General features: G+C 37.5%; 1 protein-coding gene across 1 annotated transcript in view; it reads right to left on the bottom strand.

Moving 5' to 3' along the window:
* DIAPH3 (diaphanous related formin 3) overlaps window positions 1–18,685 on the bottom strand; it is a 508,696-nt gene that overhangs the window by 438,438 nt on the left and 51,573 nt on the right. The window contains exon 4 of the mRNA XM_040487410.1: window positions 2,321–2,425. Coding sequence (XP_040343344.1) covers window positions 2,321–2,425 — 105 coding nt within the window. The remainder of the gene's footprint in view (window positions 1–2,320; window positions 2,426–18,685) is intronic.

Genomic DNA, 18,685 nt, shown 5'->3' with positions numbered 1-18,685 from the left:
TTATATCAAGTAAATTCATACTTGTTGGATTTAAAATTCCCTAACAGGGGGGTCTTCCCTGATCACTCTATGCAGCAGTTCAGTCAGAGGGAGGGTGGGTGAAGGGATGGGTAAAATAAAGGGGATTAAGAGTACACTTATTGTAACGAGCACTGTAATGAGTATAGAACTGGTAAATCCTACTGTACATCTGCAACTAATGTAACACTGTGTTAACTATATTTCAATTAAAAAAAAAAAACAGTTGTATTATCTCCAATCCCCCTGTTTTTCCCACATTACATTTCACTTATTATACGTTTGTGTGTTTCTGTTGTGTATATCCTATGTTACTCCGTAGGCCACGATGATTGACCATCCTGGTGCTTCAACTCCACTGCCTAAAATATTGCCTGATATACAGACACTTAATAAATGTGACACGGACTCACTAACAGTCAACTTGAATTTTCAAACATAAATCCGGGGCACCTGGGGGGCTTAGTTGGTTAAGCGTCCAACTTCGGCTCAGATCATGATCTCGTGGTTGGTGGGTTTGAGCCCCGCATCAGGCTCTGTACTGACAGCTGGGAGCCTGGAGCCTGCTTTGGGTTCTGTGTCTCCCTCTCTCTCTCTGCCCCTCCCCTGCTCACCTTCTCTGCCCCTCCCCTGCTCACCTTCTCTGCCCCTCCCCTGCTCACGTTGTCCCATTCTCTCTCAAAAATAAGTAAATATTAAAAACTTTTTTTAAAAGGCTGCCATTAACTTTGACAGAAACCCATGGGGGAGGGTAAGGAAAAAAAAATGAGGTTAGAGTGGGAGAGAGCCGAAGCTCTCTCCCAAAGACTCTTGAAAACTGAGAGCAAACTGAGCGTTGATGGTGATGGGCATTGAGGAGGGCATCTTTTGGGATGAGCACTGGGTATTGTATGGAAACCAATGTGACAATAAATTTCATGTATTAAAAAAAAAAGGTTTAAAAAACATAAATCCAAGTACATCAGTAATTATGGCATAAGGATTTCAACAGCGAGAACAAACAAATCACAAAGAAAAAAATAAGAAACGATTGCTACAACCACCAGTGCTACCACAAGAGACAGCCACCAGTTATAAAACCAGTTATGTTCCAATCATGGCATCAACAATTTAATTCTAACAACAAGCTGATGATACAGATATTAGTCCCATCTTAAGGATGAGGAAATTGAGCATCAGAGGTAAAACAAGATGCCCAATATCAAAGGGATGATAAGTCATCCGAAATACAAGTGCTCTGACTCTTAAGTCCCTAATTCTAATTTGTGATGTCCAGGTAGCATTAAGGGACAAAAAGCAATTTTTGTCACAACAGCAGGATACAGTGCCCATCTACATAGAGAGCCAAAAAAAAAAGTATAGTACTCAGTGATTTGAACAACTAAACATCAGAATGCCAAACCTGAGACATGTTTAAAAATTAAACATTACTTGAGTCTGTCTTCCCAAACAAAGGCCTCCAAGTCACTGACTGGTCTAGGAGATAAATGGAGTTAAAGTATAAATAACTTATATTCTTGTAACCTGGTCTTTGGTTAAAGTATCCGGTGAAAAGTACAGTGTGTTAAGTCATTTTTTCTCTAATCCAATTCTATTTTAAATTCAGCCAAAATCATTTTCTGCTGTCTTTCTGATTGCTTCTTCATTAGCTTCCATTTCTAGATTTCGTCGAATCCATTTATTCAATTTTTATATGACTGGTCAAGCTCATTTGTTGTCCCACGAAATAAATATAATTGATTCTGTGTGCCAGTCATGGTTTCTTAGACATTTACTCATTACTTCCACCCACATATTTCATGTTTCCCTAGAAAACTGGCAGCTGAGTGGACGCTTAATGCTCCTTCCAACGTCTACATTTATAATTTGTTACAAGATAATTTTATCCGTAGGGAAACTCGCATTAAAGAGATGCCTCTAAGCCACTATTATGTGTACTGATTTACGTAGTTAGAATGTCATCAGTCTTACTTTTCTGTAATGCAAATATCATCCTGGTGTATAAGTGACATTAGAGATCAATAGCCATCTGAATCCACTAACAGGCAAAGAAGTCTTGGAGTCAGTAAACCAACCAGTCGGTGTTCCTCACCAATGTGAGGGGCTAAAGGACCACAGCAGTTTTAGAAGCTGTAAGAAGTATTTTCAAATTAAACAAACGTCCAATACTTGTGCCTTTATACACTCAAAAGCCCTCTGATTCCAGTTGCCCACAAACTTAAGCACATCATTAGACAAACGCATTGTTTTCCCCACTGCAGCACGTTCCAGCAGTATCTCTCAACTTGACAGTTTTACTTACCGTCTTGGAAGCAGTATTAATGTACTGCATCACCATTTCTTTTTTGATGCTGAAGTCCTTTTCCCGCAATGGTGCTTTCTTATCTTCATTTAAATTCATATCTTCCTGGAAAACACAATTAAAAAGCCTCATTTTAGAATCTAAGTAGAGCAGCAATTCTACATACCCTACCAACGGAAAATCAATAATTTGTGACTACGGCAGCATTAATTGTTTTGGAATGATTTACGTGTAGTTCTGCCTGGAGGAAAGCAAAGAGCAGGAGACACAGAGAAAAACACGTTCTAGATCATTTTAACAGGTAAAACACCAGAAAATCTTTTTAAATTCGCAACAGGCTAGTAAAATTACACTCTCATCATTACAGGTAATTAGACAGCTGAAGATTTCTGCCTTTCTTAAGGTCATCTGGATTCACATTTTAAATACACAAACACAAATATAGGTACTTTAAAAAAAAAAACAAAAAAAAACAAAAAACAAAAACCAGTGCACCTGAAGCTATCTTGCACTATTTCTGAAAGAGCTGTTCCATGTATCATAAAAATTAAAAGATAAATAAGCAAGCACTTTCCTGATTTTGTAGCTACAAGCTCATAGAATCAAATACCTGGTAGAGAGCCTAGCAAAAGGCAAAGCATTCTAGTTTTCTCTTCTCTACCCCTACCAAAAATACCAACTACTTAATTTATTCCAGGTTCTAAATAACATAAAAGTTGCACTCATAAAATGAAGTACCACCTAAAAATCTAACATTTCTCAACAGCACCAATCAAAGGTTAAAGTAACCTGGAGCTCGCTACAGGTCTAATACTAACTAAAAATACAAATCAAGAATATCCACGTAAGTATAAGAATTGCTACCAGTTAAGTTGCCCTCATTAGAGGCCGTTCTGGTAATGGAAAAGGAGCCTAAAGTATAACAGAAATGGCTGAAAAAGGGCTGCTCAAATGGATTTCCTCCAGATAGTAGCCCTTATTTGTAACACACAATAGAACACACTTGAATGTATACCAACTCCATAGCCTCTCAGAAACAGGTGTATAAAAATCACGAATTCAGATCACCTGTGGAGCCCAGCAGGTTAAATTTATTCTAAGTTTTAGAAGAGTGCTACAATTCATCAGACACTGTAGTTTATGCCTTTAGCTGACTCAGTTTTTGGCTACCCATCCCTTCAAGCACTTAAAAGTCAAAATTTCCTTCATTTCACCTTGATATAAATATTTAAGATCTTAGAAGTTGTTCAACTTGACACTCTAATAAAAGGTAGTAATTAGTAATGTCACTCCCGGCTGTTCAGGTTAGAAATATCCTATTATGTGAATAATGGTTTGTTTTGTTCCTTTCCCCGCCGGGGGGGGGGGCCCCCCCCAAGCCTGGGACTCTCAATAGGCCTTAACACCACTTAGGATTTTAGAAAGGTCTTGGGATATTCTGGTCGTCAGTGACTTGAGATGAAGCTACCAGTATTCATCAAGGTATATTAGACATTCTTCAACACATGGGCTAATCCTACACAATGAGAAACTGTCTTGTGTCCCACAGAGAGAGACACACATCTTGAAAAAGAAAATTTTATTTAAGCCTAGAATAACTCAATAGAATTAAATGTACAATGGCATTAATATGTAAGTTGTTACAGATGAAATACTTTGCATTATGTGATTTTAATATTTAATATTCTAATATAGCTGCAAGTTATAGTACCACTGGGTGTATTTGTTGTTGTTTTTGTTTGTTGTTTGTTTTTAAATAAGCTTTATCATCAGTCGTGCTCTATTTTTGAAATTTGGGTACCCCAGGACAACACTGCTTGTGGTATTTGAATCACTAGAACAGCACAGCTACATAAAACCTGCACGATAGCTATTGTATGCACGAGGTGAAGATTCAAGAATGACTTTATTATACCTTCTTCAGCAGTCATGGCCAATTGTTTATATTGAAATAGATGTTGAATATTTATTACAGTGAGGTATTAAGTGGATTTTTTAAATTATGAGTGTAGGTAGTTTATATTACCTATATAGAATTTCGTTGGAAGAAAGTAATGGGGGGGGCGCCTGGGTGGCGCAGTGGGTTAAGCATCCGACTTCAGCCAGGTCACGATCTCGCGGTCCGTGAGTTCGAGCCTCGCGTCAGGCTCTGGGCTGATGGCTCAGAGCCTGGAGCCTGTTTCCGATTCTGTGTCTCCCTCTCTCTGTGCCCCTCCCCCGTTCATGCTCTGTCTCTCTCTGTCCCAAAAATAAATAAACGTTGAAAAAAAAGAAAGTAATGGGGAAGTTACAGGGAAAGTAATGGGAATACTGGTTACAAAAAGGCAGGGTACTTAAGAGTACTGAGAACCCCTGTATTAAATTATTCACTGTATTTTTATTTTCTTTCTAATGGCCAAGCATGGCCCAGCCTCTTTCACCAGCAAATTAAAATATGTAGTAAATACAGAATGCTAACAAACTACAAAATCCTTTAGTTGTGGCTGAAATCAAAATAAAATTTTAAGATATACACTTTTAAAAAGTTTACTGCCTTCTTTTTGGAAAGGCATATTCAAGATGACAGGAGCTCATACACAATAGTGGTATATTTGGAATTAAGGAAGAGACTCAGGGTTCTCCCAACCTCTTTCCACTATCTTATTCCACCTCTCTTGTCTAAATACGGCAGTCACTTCATGACAGTCCCTGTTTTAAAACAAAAAGGGGGGAGACTGGGTGGCTCAGTCAGTTGAGCGTCCAACTCTTGATTTCGGGTCAGATCATAATCCCAGGGCCGTGGGATCAATCCCTGTGTCCACTCCACGCTGAGCATGGAGTCTGCTTAATAGTCTCTCTCCCTCTGCCTCTCTCCCCTGCTTGCACTCTAAAATTCAAAAAAAACTAAAAGTAAAAAGAAATAAAAATAAAAGCAAAAAGGAAAATGAAGGAAGGACACTGAAAGTTTGGAATCAGCTACATAGTACCGAAGACCTTTCTCATTAGGCATGTAACTCACAGGTGGTCATTCTCTACATGTCCAGAAACCAATGGCACTGGAAAAAGAAACTGCCATTTACAAAGGGAAAAAAGGATATATGGGAGCAATGAAAAGGAAAAATATATATTTGTGTATAAAAAAAAAAGTGCAGTATTTGTAAAATAGATTTTTATCTCACAAAGAAAAAGGCTGAAAGGAGAAAGCCCTATTGGACTTTGGCGCTGAATTTCAGCAGGGGGCGGGTGGTGGGGGTGGGTGTCTACAAAGTCCTTGAAAAATGTATTGGAAGCTTTCTCCTAGCTAATGCACATCTATATAGGGGGAGAAAAAAGTTCTTTCTTTCTACCCTTCATAGGTTCTTCTAGTTAAACTAGGAATTAAATTGGCAAGAGGCTGATCAACAGGAGAAAAATCAAATTTAATTCATACATACAAGAACCCCACGTACAAGAAAGATTCCAAGACAAAAGGTAAAATGAGGTTTATATGCCATACCGAGGTGAGGCATGGGATAGGAGCCTGGGGTTTCCAAGGGGAGGAGGGCAATTCACAGGGCAATAAGAGGTTTGGTAATTAGGTATTTGTTCTGCTATACAGATGGGTCACTCAGATAAAACTTCTCTCATAGTAATGCTTTGGGAAAGACTCTCAATTTACATTCTTCTAGGTAGTTCAGACAGGGGCAAAAAAAGTTTCTCTTGAGCCCTCCAGGCCTCAGTTGCCTTCAACTCCAGCAGTCCACATGCCAAAGTGGAACAGTTTGGGGAAACTTGCTCTGAATCCCTTCAGTGTCTTTAATTCCAGAGGAGCTAAGCTGAGCATCTCTGAGGGCTATCTAGGAAACTAGAGTTAGGGGTGAGGGGTGGAATCAGGGGAGAACAAGCATCTTCATTTAATAGCCCCCTGCCTTAAGGGAAAATCTTCAGTGTGAGAATTTGAGCATCACATAGTCTAAGCTCCATGCGTTACAGGATAAAAAATACAGGCTCACAGAAATCGCATGACTTTTCCTAGCGAGGTGGCTATTAGAAACACAAGCCCTGGAGCCCAGACTACCAGTCCAGGGCAGTTTCCAGGTAATTATAAGAGGTCCCTTGCAAATAAGTCAACCATTTTCATGTTACTCAGTTTCCATCTGCTCAAAATGATCATACAGTAGCCCTACTGTCTTTGGTCAGGTTCCCAAGAGGTACTGTGTGAGACAAGGATCCTGGTGCAGATGACTAACAGAGGGGATGCCCTCAGGATAGGGGAATAAAGAAAAGCAAGACAGAGCAGGGGAAAGAGACTTTTGAAAATATTGCTTCAGCCTGAACTGCATGGCTGTCAGTACTACCTAGAGGGAGAGAACAGTTTGACCCCTCCGAATCAGTCAGCGGATTAGCTACAGGATCCTAGCCCTTGGAACCCAAATCTCCAGATAGGGCAGCTATAAACTACGAGGAACACACACTTACCACCTGGAATCTGCATGCACCAGCCTGATGAAGGTGGTCTTAGAAGGGCACCAGCAGCATCCACAACACCGTTTGAAAATAACTTACTTTCTAAAAAGGCTTATTTCTAAGCAGAACTGAGTAATACAGAAACTCATGTCAATGGCCTCAACAAGCAATACAAACCACTGGATTAACCAACTCTTCCATTCGGACCTAGGTTGGGACCCTCTACTACACTGCATAGGTACAAAGTGATGCGCAGGTACAGATTTTAAGAGACCCCTGAAATGTGGTTTACTTCAATGTATCAATGTATTGAGATATATGTAGGGAATTCATTAAATATCTATTATAAACACCAAACAGGAAATATACAGAACTCATAATTGCAAAAAACCAGATGAGTAATTTGAATGAGGTTAATATTTTGTAGGTAAGACATTAAAGTTTTCCCACTTACAAAACAGATATTTATTAGCTGGCAATATTTAGCTGAATAGATCTCAAAAATATTTATGCAGTTACCAAATCAAAACTTTGTCTGAAGAGTATTGTCGTTAAAGCTCTATTAATATCTTAACAGACATTATAAATTAACTCATTTACAGTGCTACCTTCATATACATGTTTAACCACAGTTTTGCCTGGGGAAATTGGGAGTGGCAATATCAAAAACCAATTTTCTCTCAGTTAATTACTTTCTAATTAAAAACTCACCTTAATTGAACCACTGTGCTGTTTTACTCTGGGAGTCTGACTGGAACTAAAGATAGATTTTAGACACAAAAAAATACTGCCAAAAAGAAACACAGATCAAGGGGCTTTCAAAATAAGGATTCTTCAGAAGGATCAAGGTCAGGAAAGATAAGGAAATGTCACTGATTGCAGGGGACTAAGGATACAGAGTAAACTAAATGCAAGGTGTGATCCTGGATTGGATCCTAGAAGAGAAAAAGCACAAGTAGAAAAACTGGCAAAATCTCAATAATGTAATTTCATTAGTAGTGTACCAAAATTTCTCAGTTCTAATAACTGAACTCAAGTTATAGAATGTGTTGACATTTGAGGAAGTAGGGTGAAGGGTATATAAGAACGGTCTGTGCTCTTTTTGCAACCCTTCTATAAATCTAAGGTTGCTTCCAAGTAAAGCTTTTCTAAGACTAAATTGAAATATTCATAAAACTTCTGTCATAAAAATAATTTTCAAAGTATGAAAAAAATGGAACATCCTTCATTCTTAAAAAAAAATATTTTTAAGTCTACTAAATACAAAGAGCAAGTTTGCAGTATACTTGGCTACAGTAAATACAGACTTGATTAAGGGGAAGGAAGTACACACACACACACACACACACACACACACACACACAATCAAAACAAATATCTGGGACTACTAACAAAGACATAGGTATCAGAATTCCATTCCAAATCTAAAGATTAGGCACTCTTTGGAATTTTCCAAAACAAAATTCAAGCTGTTCGAATTTCTGTTTTCATTCCAAATCTGCTCTGTAAACTGTCCTCATTCTTCCCACAAGCCTTTCTACATCTTTCACCAAGATTTAGTATTCCTAAATAATGGTTAAGTTTTTGCAGGCATCGTGCTAAACATTTATAAGCACTCTTACTACATTAACTGTCACTAATAACCCATGGGAGGTATGGACCGGCTTCTCTATATTGAAGAGAGAATGGAGACTTCGGGAAATTCTTTCAGTTGAGCATAGTCCTATGCTATTTGAACTGTGGTCTATCTACACTCATCATTCTTATTCCATTATTTATCTCCATTTCCATCTAAAATCCCATTTCCTTTGGGGCTAATGCAATCGGACTTATCACTTATGTTGCCAACAACTTGTATTGACTCCTCTCCCATCCCATGCCTTGCCACCCAGTCTTTAGCTTCTCCACCACCAGCAATCTTTACTTCAACTTTGCTCAACCACAGTCTTCATGACTACACCCAGACCTTTTCATTATCTAAAAATGGTTCTACCTCAGGTATCATCATGTAATGCTCATGACTCTATTCTCAGACCCTCATTTTCTGTCTTTTCACTTATCCTACTGCTGGACCACCATAGTGTTGACCTCAATAAGACCTATTTCTTGATCCCCTCCATGTTCTCCTAAAGCAGGTTAATTCTATGGATCATCATTTCCTACATTTACAGAAAAGCCAACTCATTTTTCTTCTCACATTCCCTAAAGTATTTATTTCAAACTTGCCCTTCCCCAAGAGCTATGAAACTACCATTTCTACTATCATTTTCAGTAAGCAAATTTCAATTTCCTCTGTAAAAAGAAAACTTTCAATTTCTCGTTTCCCATATTACCAATTTATTTGCACACTAATCTTTCTGTATCAATTCTTGCATCCATCCAAAGATAATTCCATTCATTTATGCTCTGGATCTCCTTTCCTCTCACCTCCTGAAAGGGCATTGCATATCAATTATCCTTTTTCAATTCTGTCTCACTAAATTGTTCTCAGTTGGTTGGGTCTCAATATATAAACATGTTAATCCTTAATGGATTAAAATTAAAAGGAAAAAGCACCTTCCTTCAAACCTAGCTCTCCTTTATATATGCTTCCTTTATTCTCCTTCACAGGTAACCTTTTAAAGAACTCTTTTCTACACCCGTTGCCACTTTGACAGTGCACAGACCACAGTGGATTTCTTTTCTGATATTTGTTAAATATGTAAGATGTAACAAAATTTCCCAAACAGAGTTTGCTATTCCTGTTTAGGGACAAACTAGGAAACTGAGGTCATTTTCTGAAGGATGGAGCTGGAGCTAGAGATAATACTCTCATCCCTAGCTGAGAATACGAACAAACAAGGTCCAGCCCCAGAGATGGATTCTTTAGGCAGTTCTAGTAACACAGGTATTCAAACATGGCCAAGCTGAAATCCATGATGTTTCCAGGGAGCACTAGCAGAATCACACTCAACCTCAGTGACCTGGAACCAGGGTGGCATCTGGCCAAAGAGTGAACAGAGCTGAGATCTTACAGACTTCACTCAAATTGTGGGAGTTTCTGTGATGCACAGAGAGGAATGAAGGAATATACCTTCTCTAAACTGAATGAAGATACCAAATGGGTCAATAGCAGCCCTGACCTGGAAGCCAGGTGAAAGGAATATAGTCAAGTCAGCAGCTTTTAAAATACTGCAAGGGATTCTTCCTAAGTGTTGGATGGGGCCAGAAATTTCCACAAACAAGAAAGTCCGAAGTTTGCTACTTTATTTTACACACCTTGACTCCATCCTAGACTGACAAAATACTAATAAAAATAACTACTCTCCATGTTTTATTGGCAAAACTGAGGTGAGGGTGTGAAATAATCTTAATACTTCCTGCACATACATGCAACTAGTTAGAGCACTGAGGAGCAATCGAGCGAAGAATGGCAAACAGAATGGACACATATTCCACCAAGTTACAAACATCTGACTCACTATTTTCATTCATGGATGTGGATTTTACAAGACAGCATGCTCATTAAATTTACATACATCAAGTGGAGTGGGATAGTTAACACCATGGAGAGTCAGATTAAATTTAAAATGATTGACTATTCAGAGAATTAAGCGAATATGTACAAGCAGCAAGTTGAAGAGGGTCAGGTTTGAGGCAATTCACCCAGAGAGGAAAAAGCAATTCACCCAGACAGGCAGAGGCATGACGAGATAGAAAATGGATGCTGCAAAGACAGGATCGTCATAGACCAAAACATTCATATTGATCAATAAGCATAATATCAGAAGGTAAAAACTGGAAGCACAGCAATAGCAAGGCAAACATTAATTCTTATTAAGTCAAAAGAAATCATCTCATTTGAATAGTGTATTAGATTTCTGTTTCATGGGTTAAAACCAATAGAATTGTTCCTGGAAACAGTCTGTTTTGGTAACATTTTATCACGACAGCTATGAATTGGTTAAGCGTTTTAACAGGTCCACAAGATTCCCTAATTACTTCTCCTGAGACTTCAGATCTCAACATTCTATAAGCACAATTTTACCCATTTCTTCTAAAAGTGTTCGTCTGTTCTTAACCACATTGGAATTCATCTTCCATACCACATGTCAAAGGTCCTGCTAATGTTTATCCCTACACTAAGGTAGTATTTAGTGAAAGATTTCATGATCTTATTCCACGTCATTATAAACACTCATAGTACACACAAACTGAATCTATCTAGTTCTGTAATTTGTTTTATTCTTAGGTTAGGTTTAGAAAACCTTTATGAGATAAATACCTTGGAAAAAAGAGCTCACAATTAAGTGTATTACTACTTCAAATTCAACATGTCCATAAATATGCTAACATTACACAACAGCTTATCTTTCTTTTGATCATCATTTTTTACTATGTTCTTATACAGTAACCTTTTTCATATATAAATGTGATTATAGAGAAGTTATATTTTTAGGTTTTCCCACTAAGGCTGGATTTTCACTGTTCTAGCCACAGTATCTTTACTCAATCCCCATTAAAATTAATAGGAATTCAGATGGCTAGCTCATTAAAAGGATGGCAGGCATAAAACAGCATTTATCCAGAGACTGACAAAGAACTCACATATAATGTTCGACCAAATACTCTAACTGAAGCTTATAGTAAGTGTAAACTATCTTAATTTGAAACCAAATTTAAATCTGTCCTAGAGCCGTTATCAAAGAACAAAAAAATAAGAAACTCATGCATTGCTTTTCTTCCATATACTTTAAGTTTTAGCCGAATAGACAAGAAATGAAATTAACATGCAGAGAGCTGCACAACTAATTTATTTTGAAATATCATCTTGCTGGAACTGTTCAAGCATATACCTAAGCATCTATAATCACAAACAATGGTTATGTGATCTTTTAGATAAGAACACAGCTACTGATAAAAGTTTTTATTTGCTTTTCAACTTTTCTAAACAAATGGCTATTTCTTCACAAATTACATGAAGGATCGTCAGTGGACTGAAGATACAAAAGCCAACTTTTCTAGAGATGAAACAAGACTGAGAAAAAGCCCTCACAGCTGGAAAAGAACGGACTTGCACACTTCCCCATTGGTGAAAGAGCATGCTTAAACATTATCATAACACTTATTCTTTTTAAAATTCCCCTAACCATTTTTATTGGTTCAGTGAACTCCCACCAGGCAAAATCCAATGCTCCTAAATCATTTATTTTCTCACTTATCTGGATCCAAAGAGAAACAACTAGGCATTGACATTATTCCCCCCTGACAAACACAGCCAATGAATCAACTTGACAGTTGCCTTATACTTCTATACTCTTTTCTTCTTCCTCCTCCTCCAGCTTGGATTATTATTCCGATTGCTTTTAAACCACCTTTCCCTAAATTTTTCAATTTCTACCTAAAGGAAAGGGAAACGGTAACAACTAATAGATCAAAATGAACCATTCCCATGCAACCATTCTCATTTTATCTGGCCAACCCTAAATATACTTTTTAAGTTTTTAAGAAAAAATGCTCATGATAGAAGTAGATTTGTAAAGAATGCTAATACTTGAAATAAGCTGACTGCTAGTAGCAATCTATAGCAGTCAATAAACAGAGAATTAACACAAAAGAGTCTTTGTTGGTTTCTCTTTTCATTCCAATTCCTGGGTAAGATATCACTTACACATCCAACACAATAGGCATTCATTTATATGACTAAAGAAAGAGCTATGTATAAACCCTTAACACGAAGGATTAAGGAGAAAAAAAAAAATGACAGGGAAAGAAAAAGGATAAACTGTCCTTCACAAGTACCCACAGAGAGGAATAGAGTTAGCAAGATGAACATTCCTCCCACCAGCTGTACCATTTAAGTATCAAACATATTAGGTGGTTATACTTGACTTTTTACTTGATTTTATACTTTTATACTTGAGCACATAGGTGGTCACACTTGATTTTATCAGTTCACCTGAGCTCTTCTTTCTTCGTCTGGACTTTAGGTTTCAAATACATCTGAATAAAGCCAATAAGGACAAAAAGACATCTCAATATTTAACTGTCTGTGTACTAATTTCTATCATTTCATTGCTCAAACATGTGTTTACCAAGGTAGAAACAAACTCCGCAATACATGCAATATGCACCATGAGGGCACTAGGGAGATGGATATGAATCAAATTAAATATCCATAGTCCACTGAAATATAGTTTTTAGAAAAAGTTTTTATACCAAAATTCTCATTAAAGAAGTTCTTCTAGTTCTCATAAATCAACAAGTAAAAAAGAAATATCAGGGTCACTCATTTAGTCAGTAATGGAGGAGATACTCTATTTAATTAAAAAAAAAAAAAAAAGGAGGGGTCAAATATCTACCCGAAGGGAAGGCCAGTCTAGTGAGGAGCTAACCTTAACTCTAGTCACTGAAATACAAAACGAAAAGAGACCTCTACTAAACACTTTAGTAACAGAAAAATAGAACATATTAATTTGTTTTCTAGGGTTTTTAGAAAAAGTCTTTATGAAACTGATCGTGTTTCACCTTCATTTTGACAGCAGAAGAGGACATTGTTAAGAAAGTGGAGCCCTTACTGGGTAGGTACATAGAAATTGTGAGAGTAGCTTCTCAGTTCCCTAACTCAGAGGTTATTGTGCTTGGAATGAAATCTCAGATTTGAAAAACATTTAGAACTTTCAAGTACATGGTTTTAACCTTTTTTTTTTTTTTTATTGTAGAATTCTACTCAATATAATAAAGGAGTAAGAAACAAGTTTTTCACAAATATTCTGATTGGACACAAAAAATACGAGGCATTCAACAAACAGAAACTAATGAGAATTCCATAATGTTACTAGATACCAAAATTCATCAACAGAAACTGACAATATTAGTTAAAAGATTTTTTACAGCTAGTTATATATTAGAAATAAACTAAAGAATAAACCTAATAGAAGATGTGCAAGTCCCATAGGGAGAAAAACCATAAATTTTTACGTTTAGGAACTGAAAATCTAAATAGAGATAACATATACAATATTCACAGATGGAAAAACTTAATATCACAAAAGTATCCACTTTGCCTAAATCAGTAAATTCACTGAAATTCCAATCAAGAACCCAACAGGGTTTATAGTGTAACTTAACTGATTCTAAAATTAATATAGGGGCGCCTGGGTGGCGCAGTCGGTTAAGCGTCCGACTTCAGCCAGGTCACGATCTCGCGGTCCGGGAGTTCGAGCCCCGCGTCGGGCTCTGGGCTGATTGATGGCTCAGAGCCTGGAGCCTGTTTCCGATTCTGTGTCTCCCTCTCTCTCTGCCCCTCCCCCGTTCATGCTCTGTCTCTCTCTGTCCCAAAAATAAACGTTGAAAAAAAATTAAAATTAATATAAAAACACAAAGTCTCAAGAATAGCCAAGACGATTTTGAATCGAGGGAGGGGGGTCTTAGATACCAAGGCTTATTATACAGCTATAGTAATTAAGACAATGGATGTAAGTGAGAGCCAGACAAATAGACAAATGGACAAAATCAAGCCTCCAAAACAAACCCACATATGTGCAAAAACTTGATGTTTACCACTGGAGGTATTACAAATGAAGGATAAGAAGGACTATTAAATCAATGCTGCTAGAAAAACCAGTTATCCATGTAGAAAAAAAAAAAAAACTGTATCCATATTATATAGACATAAAGATACAGAATCCTGAAATACAGAACAGATTTATGATGTCAGGATAGAGAAGGATTTCTTAAATATACAAAAAGCAAAGACCATAAGGAGATGGATAAATTGGACCATAGTGAATTTTCCATTTCTGTAGTCTAATCCATCTACCCCTAAAGAAAGTAAAAAGACAAGACTCAGCCTGGGACAAGATATTTTACAGCTTATAAACAGATACAAACATAAATCCAGATAGGTGACAAATTCTACAATTAAAAAAAGAAAAAAAAACAAAAAAAAAACCCCAAAAAACCCCAGTTACAAAACAGGCAAAAGATATGAACAAGTAATTTACAAAATAAACCAAAGGGCCAATAAATGTGTGAAGAGATATTCAAAATTCTTATGACTATTAAAAACTGACTTGTTTAAAGTATGAGGTAACCTGTTTACAACTCACAGATTTACACAATTAAAAAGTTTTATAGTACCAATTCAAATTCAGAGACCTACAAATTAACCAAGAGGAATCTTCAAAAATGTCAAATTCATAAAATACAAGGAGAGACTGAGGACTATTTCAGAACAAAGGAAATGTTAAAAATTTGACAGCTGAATGAAACACAGGATTCTACACTACACTCTTGTTCTATAAAGACCATTTTTGGTATTACTGAGGATTAGTTGATAGAAAATGATCACTGTTAACTTCCTGACTTAGGTGGTTAGAAGGATGTCCTTATCTGTAGGGACTAATACTAAAGAATACTAAAGAATTAAGAGATTATGGGGCATGGAGTCAGCAACTTACCACCAAATGGTTAGGAAAAAAAGTTTCTATACATTGGTCATTATTATACAGAAAAAGTTTAACATAGGAATGAAACCATCAGGTTCAGGTTAATGTTCACCTTTGGGAATTAAGGGAAAAAATGGAATGAAGAGTATACAAGGTACTTCAATTATATCTGTGGTGGTGGTTGTTAGATTGTGTTCTATTTTTTGTGTATTTGATTCAACATTACACAGTGAAAACTGTTTCAAAATCAAACTGTGAATACCTTTACTACTACCTACATCTCCCTACATTAGAAGCCAATATATGTGTTAAACAGGTCATCTAAGCTCTTAATACCAGCAGACACCTCAAGCACATACTTAAGGGATAATGATAGCGTTTTATAAATGTGCTCTCTACTACATTAGATAAAGGCTGACAAACATCTTCCCAAGAAACGATTAGGCCATCAATACTCAAACTTAAGTACTTTGTGCAATCTTAGGGGACCATTTCTTCCATACTTACAAATGATGACAGGAAATCCAGAATTTGAAAACTTTGTCAGAATAATTTTATCATCATTGGCACTGATTTAATGCCTGTTAATGATCACATCTAGATAGAGGACCATTCTTGCATACCTTTCATTCTCTCAGAGAGAAGATATCAAAACAAACAAGAAGAGATGAATGCATAAAATTTCTCTTCCTATTCATTTTAAGGTTTTTGTCTAATTTGGAAAACTGGCAATTAAAGCTAATTTCCACCTAGACATAGAATTACAGGTAAAAAGAAATGTGGGATCTTAGAAATCTTAAAGGTTAGGAAAATGCACTTAATAGGCAATTGTTTAAGATAAACCAGTTGAATGCTGCTGCATGGGTTTAATCTAGTGGGAAGACCTATTGGAGTAACAAAGGATAAGTTCTACAAGGGATTTATACACAAGCAGCTGTGAGGCAGGTTTAATGAGTGCTAGGTCTGATAGGACATGGGAAAGGGTCTGAGAAGAGTCATGTCTGGGCCGGGATTTACAGTAATGAATAGCAGTCCTGGAAGGGTGGCTGGAAGGCCAGTGCATTAGCCCGGGGAAGAGGTAATGAAAGGTTCAACAGAGGACAAACAAAATCAGGGCCTAAGAAGGACAGAAATGAATGGATGTGACCAATGCCTGAGGGGGATCAGAAAAGATTCCCAGATCTCAGTGTGGGCTCCTGAGAGAGAACTAAGCAAGGAGCAGTTTGGTGGGGTATTTTTCGTTTTGTTTAAAAGAACACGACAGAAAGGGGAGGTCAACACAATGGGAACATAGGTCATTACCAACATCAGTACCCCCTACAAAGGCCATTAACTATTCATAGGCAAGACAGCACTGTGAAAATCCCAGAAACCAGGAGTAAAGGTGAAACATGCCCCCGACTGAAGAGATGGATAAAGACAGTATTAGAATCACATAAACAGGACACCTAAAGGAAACCAAGTTCATTCCAGTAACTGATCCTAAAGAACTAGAGGTCTATCAACTGGCCAAAAACTGAGAATAATCCTCTGTAAAGAGTTCAGAGTTCTTCAAGGGGCACCTGGGTGGCTGAGTCAGCTGGGCATCTGACTCTTGATGTGGGCCCAGGTCATGATACCAGGGTGGTGGGATTGAACCCCACATTGGACCCAGTGCTAAGCATGGAAGCTGCTTAGGATTTTCTCTGCCTTGTTCACTCTGGCCCTTTCCCCCACATGCTCTCTTAAAAAAAAAAAAAAAAAAAAAAAATCTACAAAAACAGACAACTAAATGAAATTATAAGGTATATAAGCAAAATTAGTTCAAAGAACTAAAACCATCAAAAAAAAAAAAGGCAAAGTCAATATATTCAAAGGTCAGTCATTTGAAATTATCTACTCAAAGGAGCAAAAAGAAAATAAAAAATACCTATGGGACATCAACAAGAGAAACAAAATATCCACTGTGGAAATCTCCAGAGAAAAGAGAAAGGTACAGAAAGTCTCAAGTGATAATGGCTGAAAACTTCCCTAACTTGGGGTGAGAAATAGACATCCAGATTCAAAAGGTCCAAGGACTTCCAAAAAAGTTGAACCCAAAAAGGGTTACGCTGAGACACATTATGATTAAATGGCCAAAAGTAACAAAGAATTTGGAAAGCATGAAGGGACTAGTCACAAATAAGGGAGCCCCTGAGACTATTAGCAGATTACCCTGCAATATATTTATATATATGTACACAAATATATATAAATATATATACATTTATATATAGATTTATATTTATATATAGATTTATATATATATATAAAGGACATTATATACATAATACATATATAACACAATGTTAGATGTCAACTATATCTCAATAAAGTTGGAAAAATATCAAAAGAAACTGATGAGGTCAGTTTCTGGTTTCTTGAGGTGTATATCTTTTACAGAGTTTGATTATAGCTGCTCTTCTGAAGACATAGCAAAACATCAGACTACTGGGGAGATGCCAACATAAAAGGGCTCCCATCCCCCATGAGAAATGTGTAGGGAACCAAAGAGGATGAAGAAAAAGCAAGAGGGCCAGAGGCAATACCTTGAAGAAATACAAATCAGAAAAGGAAACCTGGAAACTGGTAAAAAAAACGGGCCAGAGAAGAGGAAAATCCGAAGTAAAGGAGTGTCATGGTAGCCAAAGAAAAAAGTAATGCAGACAGGAGGGAGTGGTCAGCAGTATTACAGGTAAAATCGGACGACTAGGAGGGCACTTACAGTTAGGAGAATAGCAAAAACTACCAATTATCGGTAGGAAGAGCCAAAGTAGTTTATACTTTACAGAGGACAGACTCTGAAGGGAACAAAGCAAAGGACAGGAGTGAGGGGCAAAGAATACATGAGCTTCCCATGGACAAGATGTGGATCCCAGGGAAGCAGCAGCCCTGGGCCATCAGAGAGGTGCTGTGTCCTGAAGGCGACTCCAGCAGAGGAATGGGCTCATGGAAAACTGGGCAGAAGGCCAAAGGAGACATCACCAGTGACAAGGGAATTACAGGTGAAACTGGAGGGCAGGTGGGCACAAAAATGCCACAGAAGAAAACAATCGGCATTTGTAATCTCCTATACCTGTAACGGGCAAAATCATGCCCTAATCTCTGGATCCTACAAATAAGTTCTATTACATGGCAAAGGAGACTTTGCAGATGTAACATTATTTTGAGTTATCTGGGTGAGAACATAATCTAATACATGAGCCCTTAAAAGCAGACAACTCTGTATAGATGGAGACAAGAGGTGACACAGATGGGAAGTCCTAGAAATTCTAAGCAGGAGATGGATTTGATGTAATGGAGAGATAGGGGCCCACACGAAGGATAGGAAAGAGGCCTCTGGAAGCTAAGGCAGCCCCCAGAGGACAGTCAGCAAAGAAACCAGGACCTCAATCCTACAATAGCAAGGAACTGGATTCTGCCACCATGAATTTGGAAAAGATTCTTCCCAAAGCATCAGTAAGAGCCCAGCCATCACATACTGATTTTGGCC

This window comes from Herpailurus yagouaroundi, unplaced genomic scaffold, assembly GCF_014898765.1.
Source record: "Herpailurus yagouaroundi ecotype Mexico unplaced genomic scaffold, PumYag 164, whole genome shotgun sequence".
NCBI lineage: Eukaryota > Metazoa > Chordata > Mammalia > Carnivora > Felidae > Herpailurus > Herpailurus yagouaroundi.
Note: the sequence above shows the minus strand (reverse complement) of the source record. Positions and strands in the feature narration are given on the sequence as shown.